This window comes from Bidens hawaiensis, unplaced genomic scaffold (genome assembly GCF_021521415.1).
Source record: "Bidens hawaiensis isolate Kalapana, Puna unplaced genomic scaffold, B.hawaiensis_p1.1 tig00053089_1, whole genome shotgun sequence".
In the NCBI taxonomy this organism is placed as follows: Eukaryota; Viridiplantae; Streptophyta; class Magnoliopsida; order Asterales; family Asteraceae; genus Bidens; species Bidens hawaiensis.
Window position 1 is genome coordinate 45,571 of NW_027499554.1, and position 15,713 is coordinate 61,283.

Below are 15,713 nucleotides of genomic sequence, written 5' to 3' on the forward strand. Positions count from 1 at the left end.
AATTATAGTTAGTTATGTATGTAACATGTACAACAACTTTTAATGCTTATCTTTTTAAGAATTTAAGGGCATTTGTGTCTTTACTCAATACTCACTTATAACTTTCCATTCTCATTCTATATCCAAAAATTTGACATTTTTTTTATTTCCTTCTATATCTTTAAATATGTAATGTTAAAAAAAAAAAAAAAAACCTACCATTACGACGTGCTTATTTTTTTCAACGTTTTGATGTAAAACTTTTTCAAAAACCAATGTATAGATTATAATGTATAAGTTAATGAAGCATTAAAGTACAAGTTAGATATGCAACTATAAACCTATAAATGTTTAAATACATCAAGATGCCCCCATTTTGTTTTTATTTTATAAAATATGAAATTACAAAACTGAGTCCTTTCCATTTATACAATTCAAATTACAAAAACAAAATAATAAAAATGAAATCCGATTAATATTGTTTTGGATATGAGTTGCAATTCTTTACTAAACAACATTTGATGATATAATACAAGACTAAAGTGCAAATTTAGACCATGGAAAACAACAAAGCACCTAAATTGTAACAACTATGCCTTCATGTCATGGAAAACGTAAATATGCTTATGCAGCCACTGTTTCTTCTTGGTCCAACAAATATAAAAGGTTACCAAGAGGTTAGCTTTAACAGGCTGTTCGTTGGCATTGCTTTAAAGTTGAAGCTCAAGGGTGGCAATTTGCTTCACCGCTTTAGCTTTGTCCGATTCAAAATGTTCACCGACTGCAAAGGGATATTATAAACTTAAGCATCTTGTTACCGTAGCATAAACTGAAATAAAAAATAAAAAAAAAAAAGACCTTTTTGTCTCTGTTTTCCATACCACAGCTTATCACCACATCTCGAGAGATCCAGATTTGATATCTTTCGATAACTTATTCATCTCACAGAGAATAAATTTTGCTGACTCAGCCCAACCAAAAACCGTCGCGATAAACAGTTGTAGTCTGTGTCTGAAAAATATAAACAAAGAAAATTAACCATTTGGCATCAAAAAGTATAAAAGCAATAGAATGAAAATAATGCATGAAAAGTAAATAATAAAATGGTAAATCGTAATTACCTCCACCACATTTGTAGTAGACACCGGTCTTGCCAATAATATGTAGAAAGGACAAAGGGTTTGAATTTGAGATCCATCATTAGTAGTAGCACCATTTGTCGATACTGATACATGTATCATACAATACATAATAACGTTTCAAAAATTGAAGATGGAGATGATGAGAGAGTTATGTTATACCCGTTTGAAGCAATACAACCTGATGACGGGGGTAGCCCAAGTAAATAATAAAATGACTGAAACACATTAACGCTAAAAGGGTTAAAAGGTTAAAAGCTTCATTTCCCGCCCAAACTTATGTAAACAAGTACCCACGTGCTACAGTACGATGTCAAATCACAGTTCACATCCTTGTCCCCTCTGACCAAAGGACATGCTCAGATAAAGTATTATTATTTTAACTATGGACCAACGGTCCAAACCTTCCCGCCCATAAAGGTCAACTCTCTATGCAAACAAGAGTCTAACTAGTTTAGTTAACTGGACTAAAAGGCTTACATCTCTTCACCTATATAAGAGATGCCTAGTCACAAACAAGAAACAACATATTTGGGCAGATAACACCATCTCCCTAATCTTCTCTTCTTCCTTGAGAAATATGCTCTTAGCTTATTTCTTTCTTACTTCAATAACTTCATAGCTTCACCAAGAACATCATCCTAAAACCGATTCCAAACATCGCGGTTCTTGATCTTCGGTGATCTATAACAACAAACAACTAACTAGTTAATCTCCTTCTACGTTTTGCAAACGTAGAGGGACACCACGACCTGCGTTAGGTTAACCTGAACCCTTGAAGCTTGTTAGCCTAACCAGTTCATTCACTATCATTGGTCTTATCTTTGTTGTAGCAACAAGTTGGCGCCCACCGTGGGGCTACGCCGCTTACTTTATCATAAAGACCAATAGTGTAGCTCCATCACCATGTCAGAAGGTGGATCTCCCAGTGAAGTCAACCAAGTTTCAAGAACACCGACACCAAGTGTCGGCCAAGAAACTCCGGCGACAACCTCTATTTTTCCACTCCGGGAGGAACTTCGACGGGACCTTGGTTCCTCGAGTTTTCACCTTTTCGAACTCCAACCCCTTCACGATCCGGAGTTCCTTCTTCTCATGCAGGAGTCACGAACACCCCGGAACGTGTTGGCTTGACGATGGAAGGGGTATCACGGCATTTCTTGCAACTAAGACATCTTCTTAACCAACACGTGAGCCAAGAAAGAGAAAAGGGGATAAGAATAAGGCTAGACTATGACGAATCAGAGCCCTCATTGTCGCTCGGACGTCCACCTTCTCCCCTAACCAGCTCACGACCGGCTGCTTCTCTTTTTGAAGCTGGTCCAAGTGTAACCTGTCAACCCTTTAACCCGTCTCCCTACACCTATGGGAGACCAAGCCCAACGGCTTTCACTTTGTTCACTTCACAACCCCTTGGTCACGAGACCACTCTCGACCAAATATGGCAGTCACCAGCTTCAAGTGTTCCTCCTACAGCCACCACATGGGAGCAGGCCTTGTCGGTCTTACCCTTGGCTCGAAGTGCTACAATGAGAGCTCCCATGGGAACAAGTCAAACAACAGCAACCCCTGAAACCCTTCAAGGCTTTAACCTCATGCCACAGATGATGGCTCAAATGATGGCACACTTCCCTTGGACCCAGCTCATCAACCAAGCACTGGGTACTCACCCAGGAGCAACAAGTCATAATCCTACTGTAAGGCTAGACGAAGATTTTGCAAAGCCTTACAAGCCTGGTAACTTATCTTGTTTCTCTTAACAAATCGCCGATTATGAATTTCAAACAAAAATCAAGATGCCACCCCACATAAGAACGTATGATGGGACTGAAGATCCCGAAGACCACCTCCAGGTCTTCACTGGGGCGACCAGAATTGAAAAATGATCCCATGCTGAATGTTGTTTGATGTTCATGCAAACGTTAGTTGGTTCCGCCAGGATATGGTTCAATGACCTTCCTGCTCAAAGCGTTCGAAGCTTCGACGATCTGAGCAAGGGCTTCTTGGCCCACTTCTCACAACAAAGAAGGTACGTCAAGGACGCCACTGTTATTTTTCAGATAAAACAAAAAGATGATGAGAGCCTTCGAGACTTCATCGAAAGGTACAAGAAAGAAGGGTTACAGTATGTGGGGGCTGACGAAAAAATGAGGGTGGCAGGCTTCATGAACGCCATCACCTCCAAATACCTCACAAGGGACTTTAACAAGTGCTTACCTAGAACCCTTGAAGAAGCTCTCGAACGAGCTGGAGCTCATATCCAAGGCGAGGAGGCCGTTGATTTCAAAGAGCAAAGAAAGAGAGCTCCTAGTTGGCGAGGCAACAGCCCCAACCGAAAGAAGGGAAACTACAATCCCTATGACAAATACCCCAGGAGCTCAGATCAACGAAGGCCTGAAGGCCGGAACCCTCCAAGCAGGGAGAAGACTGTGAACTTCACAACCTTAACCGAAACCCCTCAGGAGATCCTTGCCACTGAAGAAGTGAAACACAACTTCCGACCTCCTCGACCCTTGCCCAAAAGCAAGAAGAACGAAAGCTCCACCCAGTTCTGTGAGTTCCACGAAGAAAAAGGTCACCACACCAACGATTGCTTTCAACTCAAGAGAAGAATTGAGGAAGCCGTCAAGTCTTGGCTCATTTGGTAAAAGGGGTCAAAGACATGATGGCTGAAAGAAAAAGCAATGAAGTGAATATGGTGAATATAGACCAAGGTGTTCCCCACAAACGACAACGCTTGGAGGCTTGGGAACTTCAATGTGTCTGCTTCCCACCGCCTCAAGGTGACTTACTCTCCAACCCTTTAACGGTGGAAGCAAACGTGGGAACACTCAGAACAAACAAAGCCTACATTGACACAGGGGCGGCCACAAAGATCATGTATGAAAGATTCTTCAACCGGCTGAGCAAGGAAGAGCGCTCAAGGCTTCAACCCTCCGAGTCATCTATAAAAGGTATCGCCGACGTACCCTTGAAGCCTTTAGGCCAACTAACCCTTGATGTCTGTTTTAGTGAAGGAAAAATGAAGAAAACCAAACCACTCACTTTTGTGGTCATCAATACACCTTCCAACTATGATGTGATCATAGGAAGGCCAGGGCAATGTGCGTTCAACATGGCTGTCTCGGTTGGTCAAGGTGTTGTGAAGTTTCCCACCGACAGGGGAATTGCAACCCTTCAACCTAACCAAGAGGTTTACACGGTTGAAGGGGAAAGCTCAAAAAGCAAAGATGAAGAGCAAGGCTTGATCATAAACCCCAAGTACCCCGAACAAAAGGTACGGGTTAACACAAGCCTTTCCAAAGAAATCCTCTCACACCTTGAAAAGTTGTTGATACACTATAGCGATGTTTTTGCTTGGTGCCCGGAAGACATGACAGGCATCCCTCGAAGCATTTCAGAACATGGGCTAAAAATACCCCCCGATGTTAAGCATGTTGTCCAAAAGAAACGGAGCCTGGCTCCTGAAAGAAGCTTGGCGGCATGCCAAGAGGTTGAAAAGCTTGTACAAGCTGGGATGTTACGTGAGGTCAAATATCAATCTTGGGTGGCGAATCCAGTCATGGTTCGAAAACCTGACAAGTCTTGGAGGATGTGCATCGACTTCAAAGACTTGAACAAAGCATGTCCAAAGGATTGCTATCCCTTACCCGAGATGGACCTCAAGGTTGACTCTTTAACCGGCCATCCCTTTAAGTGTTTTCTCGACGCTTACAAGGGTTACCATCAGATTCTCATGAAAGTGGAAGATGAAAAAAAACCGCTTTCCACACGGACAAGGGTATTTTCTGTTACCAAAAGATGCCCTTTGGCCTACGAAACGCCGGTGCAACCTACCAACGTTTGATCGACAAAGCATTTGCTAGCCAAATTAGCAGAAACTTGGAAGCTTATGTTGATGATCTGGTAATCAAGAGCAAAACCGAGCATCAAATGCTTGAAGACATACAAGAAACCTTCCAAAACTTGAGAAAGATCAACATGAAGCTTAACCCGGGAAAATGCTCATTCGGGTTCGAAGAAGGCAAGTTTTTTGGACACATCGTGGGGAAACAAAGCATAAAAGCTAATCCCAACAAGGTCAGGGCTGTTCTCGAGACCAAATCCCCACAAAGCAAAAAAGAAGTGGAAAGCCTGAATGGAAGGCTTGCAGCCTTGAAGCGTTTTACCTCCAAGCTTGTTGAGAAGTCCCTACCCTTCTTCAGAACACTAAAGGGTTGCACCAATAAGAAAGATTTCAGGTGGACAGAAGAAACGGAAGAAGCCTTCAACTAGATGAAACAACACTTGGCTTCACTTCCAGCTATTGCAGCCCCTGAAACGGGAGAATTGATCTCTGTCTATTTCTTAGTTACTGAAGAAGCATTAAGCGCGGTTCTAACCATCGAACGAAACAAAGTTCAGGTACCCGTTTATTTCTATAGTAAAACACTAAAACTGGCAGAGGTTAAATACCCTCTTTTGGAAAAACTTGCCCTGGCCTTAATTCAAACGGCTAGAAGGCTTCAAAGGTACTTTCAAGCACACCCTATACAAGTGGTCACTCACCAACCCATCAAAAGTGTGCTTGAAAAACCAGAGAACTCAGGCCGATTGGCCAAATGGGCTGTGGAACTAGGTGAGCATAACATCACCTATATCCCAAAAAAAGCTATCAAAGCCCAAGTCTTGGCGGACTTTATTGTAGAAATTCCAAAGCAAGTCATTCTTGAAATACATACAACTGCCACTGAACCTTCTGACCCCAAAGCCTGGAAGCTTTTTACCGACGGAGCTTCCAGCATCGAAGGGTCAGGAGCTGGGCTCGTCTTAATCAACCCCGAAGGGTTAAAATTTACATATGCTCTTCGACTTGAATTTCAGACCACCAACAACGAGGCTGAATATGAAGCATTGATCGCTGGTCTGAAGATTGCCAAAGAGATGAAGATCCACAAGCTACAAGTCTTCACAGACTCGTTCCTTGTTTCAAGTCAGGTCAATGACAGCTATGTAGCCAAAGAGCCCAACATGAAGAAATATCGTGAAAAGGCGAAAGGGTTGATGACCACATTTCAAGAATGTACCATCAAACAAGTCCCAAGATCACAAAACAAAAGAGCCGATGCCCTAAGCAAACTAGCATCTCTCACATTTGCACACTTCACCAAGAAAGTATTGGTGGAAGTGTTGAAAACTCCTTCAATACAAGAACTGGAGGTTCAAGACGTAATCACCGAAGAAGGTCCCAATTGGATGACTCCCATAGAAAAGTTCCTCAAAAATGGTGAGTTACCTTTGGACCAGACAGAGGCTGAAAGGGTTCGAATCAAATCCAGACAGTATGGGTTGCAAGGAGAGATCCTTTATAAAAAGGCCTACCTTGCACCACTACTAAGATGTGTGGGCCCCGAACAAAGTCAATATCTGATTAAGAACGGTGGTTGCAAAATTGATGAAACCTGGATACTTATGGCCTACCATGCACCGAGATGCAACGGAACAACTCAAAAAGTGTGAAGCTTGTCAAATTCATGCACCAGTTCCCAAAAGCCCTAAACACGATCTAGTCCCCATCTCCTCGGCTTGGCCATTTCACAAATGGGGAATGGATATTGTTGGTCCTTTCCCACCGGCCAAAGGTGGGGTAAAATTTTTGCTAGTAGCCGTTGACTACTTTACCAAGTGGCCTGAAGTCAAACCACTTGCAAAAATAACGGCAAACAAGTCATCGACTTCGTATGGGAAACCATCATTTGCCGTTATGGGCTGCCAGGAGTGTTGGTCACGGATAATGGGAAACAATTTGCTGAGAAGCCTTTTAGCACATGGTGCAAAGAGTTCAGAATCACTCAAGTGTTCAGCTTAGTCGCATACCCACAATCCAACGGCCAAGTTGAAAGAACTAACAGAACCATCGTTGAAGGAATCAAAACAAGGCTGGGAAGGCACAACAACTGGCTTGAAGAACTCACAAACGTTCTATGGGCAATAAGAACAACCGAAAAGACAAGCCACAAACGAACGCCTTACAACCTAGTGTTCGTATCGGAAGCTGTAATCCCAGCCGAAGTCGGAGTTGTGACTCAAAGAACACTCAACATGGACCTCGATGTTGGGTTTTAACAAGATTATCAAAGTGATAAAATCCCTATTTTACCAAAAACGCAGCGGATATAAAAGTTTTAAATCTTGTTAATATGATATGTATAAAACCAATTTTAAACATGCAAAACCCAAACCCGGATCCTAATACGAATTACACACTATCAAATACATGCATGTCACTATAAGTCCATGCATGTTACTACTACCTTTCAATATGACAAAACCGGGTGAAAGAGATGATGATTGAAAGGTAAGAACTTGAATATGGAAGCTCCTCAAACTAGCATACCCCAAGCTTCAACAACACACCACTTCTAGCTAGGATTTGCACTTGAAATTTTCTTCTTCTTTTCTTATGTTGGATGAAAATAACCAAGAGAGGAAGAGAGAAAAGTTTATTGGAAATTATGTGTGTTATGAAAGAATGAAAGAGAAAGACTTGGTTTTATTTAAAGGCATCTTTCTCTCCACCAATAATAACCATTGCATGTCTCCACTCACCTTGCATGTCTCCACTCAAACATATAATAATATTACATTTGAAAGAGTTATTATCTTTTTTTCTTTTATAAAACTTTAAACATATATATATATATATATATATATATATATATATATATGTATCCATACATATATACTTTTATAAGTTTATAACTTATAACTTATAAAACCTATTATATGTTAAGAGACATGCTTGGTTATTATTATTCACATATTGTTATTTAACCAACTTAAATAACCTTACGTAATGTTCTTTAATAAAACATAAATCATCCATATGATTTGTTTATTACACAAGTACATTTTATTTAGAAACCCCTTTCCAAATAACTCAAGTGTTAATATTCATTTGTTATGATCACATCATATATGAACGAATATTATCGGTGTTTGTCTAGCTTGTTATTGGGTATGATCCGACTTGGATCATAACGTACTAGCCACATCAATTTAATATGTCTCTTGGGCAGACCGAGTCCAACACTCGAATCAAACAACAATGAGACCATGTTGAATTTGCAACTCCTTGAAGAAATTCGTGATCAAGCCGCAATTCAAGAGGCTAAGTACAAGCAAAAAATGGAAGCTTATTACAATGCTAGAGTGAAGCATGAACGCTTCAATCCTGGAGACCTTGTACTTCGAAACAACGAGGCCAGCAAAAAGGAAAACCAAGGAAAACTTGGCCCAAAGTGGGAAGGACCATATACAATCCTCGAAGCTCACAAGGGTGGATCCTACAAACTGGCCGACACAGAAGGCAAAAAGCTTCCAAGACACTGGAACGGCAAAACCCTTAAAAGGTTGCATGCCTAGTCAAAATGTAAAAATGTATTTCAAGAGATGTACAATTCTCCTTTTTGTGAAACAACAACCTCTTGAATGAATGATAAACTTTTTGTCATAACTTGTCTTTACTATCTTATAATCAGGTTGAGAACCTATCAAGACACTCCATGGAAAGGGCCGTGTAAGGGGATGAGCTCCCAGGCCACATCGTTCAATAGGTTCAAGGGTTAAATGGACCTATATAAGGGGTAAGTACCTATATCAATTCGACTCCATAAGACTTAGAAAACTTTTTCAACCAAAACTTGTCTCATAGACAGGTTTGAACAGCCTACACCAATTCGTTTCTTAAACTTTAAAACAGTTTACGAAAACAAAAACATACACTAAGTAGTGATATAAAGGATAGCCAACATGTGCTTTTTACCTAATGAAGCCTTGAAGCTAAAAGTGACTGCAGCACTAAAACTTCTTAAGGAATTAGCTAAAATCACATCAAACTAACAAGACAAGCAACCAACACACAAATACATAGAACATCATAGTTCATAAACAAGGCCATTCCAAGGCCATTCCAAAGCCATAGCTAAATAGCATTCATACATAATAAGCCAATTAAGGCTAAAACGAGGAAATCACAAGGATTCCCAAGAAAATGTTCAAAGGGCCGTAAAGGCCAAACACAACCACAAGGCAGAAACTTTTAAGAGTTCCATGCCAAACCTACATTGTTTAAGATTACATAACATTGTTTTAAAAGTGCAAAGAAAGCTACGAATCAGGTACTTAAACATCAGAAACAGGCTTTGAGCTACTAGCCTTACCACCCTTAGCCTTCTTGGACTTCTTGACTTGTGGGACAACATCAGCAACAGCCGAGCCTTCGAGGCTTGCCACATGAGATCCGTCGCTTCCCCCAGATAAAGTCTCCTCACTATCACCGAAACGGGAACATTTTTTTCGACCAGGACTCAAGAACCTCTTTAGCAACCTTCTCATCAAGGCCGACTAGTTTCAAGCCCTGCAAAACTGAAAGAGGCTTACCATAGCATGACGAAACTTCACCCACATAAGGGTAAGTGAGCCTTTCCATCGCATGAACTGAACCGGTGAAATGCTTGTAAGCTTCAGGGTTGAACAAGGGGGACTGCTCCATAGGCTGACCGGTTTCGTGATGATAGAAGCCTGCAATAAAACCCAAATGCTTCCCATGTCCTAGCAGCTTCGTGTAAACATCTCCCAACACCGAGTTAAACTCTTTAGAATGAAGCAAGTAAGATACAACCTACTGAAACCCATGCTCAATCAACCACTTGTTGTCATCAGAAGTTTGGGTCACCGAAGCCTTCAAGCCTTCCTTCTTCATCTCGAAGGCTCTCCTCTGCACCTCAAAGGCTTCACGGTCAGCATCCAACCTAGCCCTGTCAGCTTCCATAGCTTTCTTCAACCCTGCCATCTCAATCGCATGGCCACGAGACAACTCTTCAATCTTTTTCACATGCACTTTTTCCTTCTCTGAATAACCTTCAACTTCTTTCTTCATGGCCGCCATAGAGGCCTTCATCTTCTCCTTCGTCTTCATGAACTCCTCATACTCCTCCATCCCTTTTCGAAACCGAGTAACACCTTTTGCCAAAAAGGCAGAAACGTTGCAAGAGTTCAATATCAACCTGGACAGCAAGAAATCACCTTCCATCTTGGAGATAGTATCACGAACCCCCGGAGGAGCAAAATGGGCTAAAGCATCAGCACAAACTTCGGGATCCTGGAAACTATCCCCGACCTTGACACTCCACCCTGGCACATAAACAGCATCGCCATCTAGCCCTTGAACCATAGACATAGCATCTTTCTTCCCAACAGATTTCCCTTCTTAGAAACCACCAACCCATGTTCCTTCTCAACCTCCACAGTTGGACCTTGGTCTTCAGAAACTTGAATGTCATCACTAACCTCAACTGGCTCATGAGAGGATGAGGTGGCAACAGACTTTAATAAACGACGTGTGGAACGACAAGTGGAAGATTTTGGAACAGCGGTCTTGGTGAACCCTTTAACATTTGCAACCCCAGCATACTCAGCATCCTCAAATCAACCCTCTTTCCCTCGAACAACCGAATCCTCCCCAACAAAAGCAGCAACATCAGTAAACCCAACATCCGACGTGTCATCGCTTTTCAAAAAGTCTAAGGCAGACATAACTACAAAACACAAAGAAAAATAATTAGCAAACTTACCAACGAAACAAAGCAAATACGGGACAAACAAATGCATACCCTTATTATCCCTCATAAGCACAGGATCACGATTAGGCTTATCCCAAAGTTTGCTAATTTCTAACAACACAAGAAGGTGTTCGGGGAAAGGACGAAGACGTGACGGACATTCCCTAATCGATTTCAAAAATGCCTCATTCAACTCCGACTCGGCTGGTTCTGGTTCATTGAGAACAACCTCGGGTTGTCTCCAAACAGGCTTGAACGAAAGGATAGAATTAGAAACAAAGAAAAAACGGTCCTTCCAAGAACCAAGGGTTGTAACCGCCGAGGAAACCAAACATGTATCGACATTAGTGTGTTCGAATGTGTACCAATCACCATTTTTTGCTAAGCGAAAGAAACGGCGAAAATTCAATAAAGAAGGGTCATAACCTAGGGCTCTACACAAAACCTCAAAATGCAACACCCTAGCAAGCCCTAGAGGATGGATTTGACCGAATGATATACGATAATATTCCAAAACATTAAGAACAAAAACCGAAAAAGGGTGTCGGAGATTTGAAAACTCGAAATGACGGCAATATAGAGCAATAAAACCCGCCGGACAACGATCGATTGAAGAATCGACCGGCGGAGCAATCGGTTTATACTTTAACCCTATCCCCCACTCAATGCAAAACGATTCAACCTCTTCTTGGGATAATCGGGAAAAACTGATCGAAAGATCCTTTTTGGCAACCATAATTTTGAAGAAAAGTGAAGGATCGAAACTAACCTGGTAATGGATTGAATGAAACTTGAAGGTGTTTATGGTGAAAAATGTTAAAGAAATCTGGTAGAAAGTGAATAGTTATCCCATTGATAACTATGAAAAAGCAGTTATTGGAAACCGCAATCTGACATTTACAATCACATCAACTGTCACATCAATAATTCAAAAAATAACCAAAAATGAACAAAGCTTCGTAGCCTATAAGCCTTGAAGCCTTTAAGCAATAAACAAAATGTGTGCAAAAGTCAGAAGCCCTTGAGCCTACTCCTCAAACACCTCTGACTTGGGGTCTGATGACGGGGGTAGCCCAAGGAAATAATAAAATGACTAAAACACATTAACGCTAAAAGGGTTAAAAGGTTAAAAGCTTCATTTCCCGCCCAAACTTATGTAAACAAGTACACACGTGCTACAGTACAATGTCAAATCACTGTTCACATCCTTGTCCCCTCTGACCAAAGGACATGCTCAGATAAAGTATTATTATTTTAACTATGGACCAACGGTCTAAACCTTCCCGCCCATAAAGGTCAACTCTCTATGCAAACAAGAGGCTAACTAGTTTAGTTAACTGGACTAAAAGGCTTACATCTCTTCACCTATATAAGAGATGCTTAGTCACAAACAAGAAACAACAGATTTGGGCAGATAACACCATCTCCCTAATCTTCTCTTCTTCCTTGAGAAATACGCTCTTAGTTTATTTCTTTCTTACTTCAATAACTTCATAGCTTCACCAAGAACATCATCCTAAAACCGATTCCAAACATCGCGGTTCTTGATCTTCGGTGATCTATAACAACAAACAACTAACTAGTGAACCTCCTTCTACGTTTTGCAAACGTAGAGGGACACCACGACATGCGTTAGGTTAACCTGAACCCTTGAAGCTTGTTAGCCTAACCAGTCCATTCACTATCATTGGTATTCTTTGTTGTAGTAACACAACCCATCTTAGACCCGTTTCAAAAAAAGGGTTATAAAATTATGAGTAACAAAAAAAGGGTGGACGCGCAACATGAGCGCGCCACGTATAAAAAAAGGTGGGAAGCAACGTGAGGACGTCTCAATTGCTTTTTTGTTATCCTTTTATATAGAGTATAGATATAAAATTGCCAATTTCTATCCAGATTTATGAAAACTTTAATTTGAGTTATGTTCCTATCTCAAATGGATCAAATGGACTGAACAAGTACAAAGTTGCCGGTAGTATATATTTCGTGAAAAATAAAAAACAGTGTAGAGGATTGTCTTAACCTACCAATTAAACTAGATATTTAAAAAAATATGGAAAAAAATGGATGAAATCTAAAATTTTTATTTTTCAAAGAAATTATCCTCACCACAAGTGTTTTTTTTTTAATTCACTTTTTGTGCCCCGCCTCTCTATATTTTTCTTTTCCATAGAAGCCATATCTCAATTTTCGTTTTATGTTTTATTTGAACATGGCTTTAGCAAACAACAATTTTTGTTGTTTTATTTAGTAATTTCAAAACTCGTTCATCCCACTTTCTTTGCAAATTATCATTTTCAAAAGTAGTTTAAGCTTCTTAAGAAGTTACCTTTCTAATCATTGTTATTCTATGAACAATCAACATGTTGTAATTTCCTCGTAATTGATTAGCCAAATTTACGTGTAACGTGAGATAGGTAGCATCAAACCTAACATTAATAATTAATAAACAAGTAGAGCACTTTAAATCCTCAACACTTTAAACATACCAAATATGGAACAAAAAAAATATATTTCCACTACAAATCATTCTTTACTTGTTTGTGATATATGTAATAATATGCATGCGGTAAAACAAAATTCCAAAAGTGTTCAAGAAAATACATCCGATATCGATTTACTTCAATTTTCAAATAGAAGTGAATATATTATATTTACAGTAACAAAATCAATGATAGATGGCTATAAAAATACCAAAGTAAAAATTCCTGATCCATACTTTTGAAAACAAGCTACGATTTTAAAACATGTAAACAATGATTATGAGACAAATAAGATTAGATAAAACATATACAAAAGCGCTTACATTGTCTACTAAATAACAGTTGCCGTCTTTGGGAGCGAGATCTAAATGCGTGAGAGAAGCGAGCGCCGTATGCAACTAGAATTGAAATGATGTTTCATCCATTTATATAGGAAGTCTGCATAACCCTAATCGATCCCACCCATGATGGCCCATATTCATGAAAAGATAATCTATTGGTTAGGGCCTAAAACTTCGGGCCTAAAATAAAAACAAAAGAAAAAAGAAAAAGAAGAAGAAGAAAGAAGTATATACATACATAATAAATCATAATACATATTAATTAGAAAGACAAAATGGTTATTTAACCTAAATTTTAAGAGATTTACAACCCTTAAAACATAATATACAACTCATAATGCGACATTATTGAATTTTCTCATAATCTCGTATAGAAAAGCCCTAGTTTTACAAGTTCTAATTGCAGATATCCCTAATTTACTTGTAGTTATTAACTTGTTGTTTTGAGTAGGGATGAGATCGGCACCGTACTCGTACCTATACCGGTACCTGTACCCGAAAGTACCCGTACCTAATGTCAGTAAATCTTGGTAGCATACCCGTACCCAAATTATACGGTATGGGTACGGTACATGTACTTTGGGTACGTTACTCGCTTTGATACCTCTTTGTTCTTTTTTTTAAAAAAAATCTCCACTAAACTAGGTATCGGTAATGGTACGATATCGACAATCAATTATCTATAATACCAAAACCGTAATACCGCAACCAAAACTAAAAATGAAACAAATCAGTCTTAATATAAAATCCATTTCCTTTTCCTTTTCTTAATTTATTGCTTCCTCAGTTTTTATATAAAAACAAGAGAGAAAGTTAATACCACATATGATTATACACATATAAATTGAGAATGAATTTATTCAACTAATATATATTATGTTTTGAAAATTCCGCTTGAAAGTTAAGTCATAAGTGTTGAAAACCTAATAAAAGCCCCTACATATTCTAAATGTACCAGTACCCGTAGTACACGTACCTTCATCCGAAAGTACCCGTACCTATAATCAGTAAATTTGCGTAGCATTCCCCTCTAAAACTTCATTGAAAAGTGGCGACTGATTAATCACATTGATGTCATTGTTTGAACCCGCTACTCCAAAATATGCATGCCAAATCCATAGGTCATGAGAAGCAACCGCTTCTAGCATAATGGTCGGTCTAACATGGTCACCACGTGTATACATACCTTTCCAAGCAGTTGGACAGTTTTTCCAAGTCCAGTGCATACAATCAACGCTTCGAAGCATTCCCAGGAAACCATGCACATTTAAATGCTCCTCAAGTAGCCGCCGAACGTCAGTTTTATTTGGTCTTCTAAGGTATTCTTCACCAAAAAATTCAATAATTGAACTGCAAAACTTTGTGAGCAAAGGATAGCAGTAGACTCACCAATGCGTACGTATTCATCGACTTTGTCAGCTGCTACGCCGTATGCCAACTGTCGGATATCTGTCGTGCATTTTTGTTGAGGTGAAATGCCCTTTCTACCTACTGCATCATATCTTTGTGAAAACCAGTTATTATGTTCTTTTAACCCCTCAACAATCCGATTAAATAAACGAATGCTCATCCGGAATCGTTGTCTAAAGTAAGACTCCGAGTACACCGGATCAGGAGCAAAATAATCATTCCACATACGATCATCACCATCTTCACGACACCTTTCAATGTACTTGCGTTTCCCTTTTTTTTGGAAGAACCACCAACCTCGTCGTAGTCGAGGTCCAAAAATTTTTGCGCAAGTATTTCAATATCATCCGACAATAGTTGTACAAGTTCTTTACTTGCAAGATCCATAAACGGATTTGGTGCACTCATTTTTTTTAGTGTGAAATGAATTAGCACTGTAGGAAAGGAAAAGTATGAAAGAATTGATAGTGGTATATGTTGTATTTAAAGATGATTTTTTTAAGTTAGGTAACCAAATTAAATACTATACATGTAAAAGCTTATCCCATATTAAATGCACATAATTGACGTTGGGATAAAATGAAAGAGGAAAGCAAAGTTGGTAAACAAATTAAATACAATAAACTAGCTAAAAGTAAATACTACATAAAATCTAAAAAAAACAATAGAAACAAAGTTGATAAAAACTAGTGAATACAAATAAGTCAAATTAATAAAACTACAACAAACCTACTGAAATTAATCCATGCTATACTTAGC

General features: G+C 39.4%; 1 protein-coding gene across 1 annotated transcript; it reads right to left on the reverse strand.

Annotated features, from left to right (window-relative positions):
• Window positions 1–14,548: 14,548 nt before the first annotated feature.
• LOC143599919 (uncharacterized) lies at window positions 14,549–15,362 on the reverse strand. Its single transcript, XM_077077750.1, has 3 exons — window positions 15,218–15,362; window positions 14,934–15,032; window positions 14,549–14,868 (listed from the first exon to the last, which is right to left on the reverse strand). The coding sequence occupies exons 1-3, from the start codon at window positions 15,360–15,362 to the stop codon at window positions 14,549–14,551; spliced, it is 564 nt and encodes a 187-aa protein (XP_076933865.1).
• Between the last annotated feature and the right edge of the window lie 351 nt (window positions 15,363–15,713).

Excerpts from the sequence above, each read along its gene's own strand:
- LOC143599919 (XM_077077750.1), bottom strand. The coding sequence starts at position 15,362 with ATGAGTGCACCAAATCCGTTTATGGATCTTGCAAGTAAAGAACTTGTA. Across the intron at positions 15,033-15,217 it reads CAAAAAAAAGGGAAACGCAA|GTAGAAAGGGCATTTCACCT; the intron begins GTACATTGAAAG and ends ATGATGCAGTAG. Across the intron at positions 14,869-14,933 it reads CGATGAATACGTACGCATTG|AATACCTTAGAAGACCAAAT; the intron begins GTGAGTCTACTG and ends TTTTTGGTGAAG.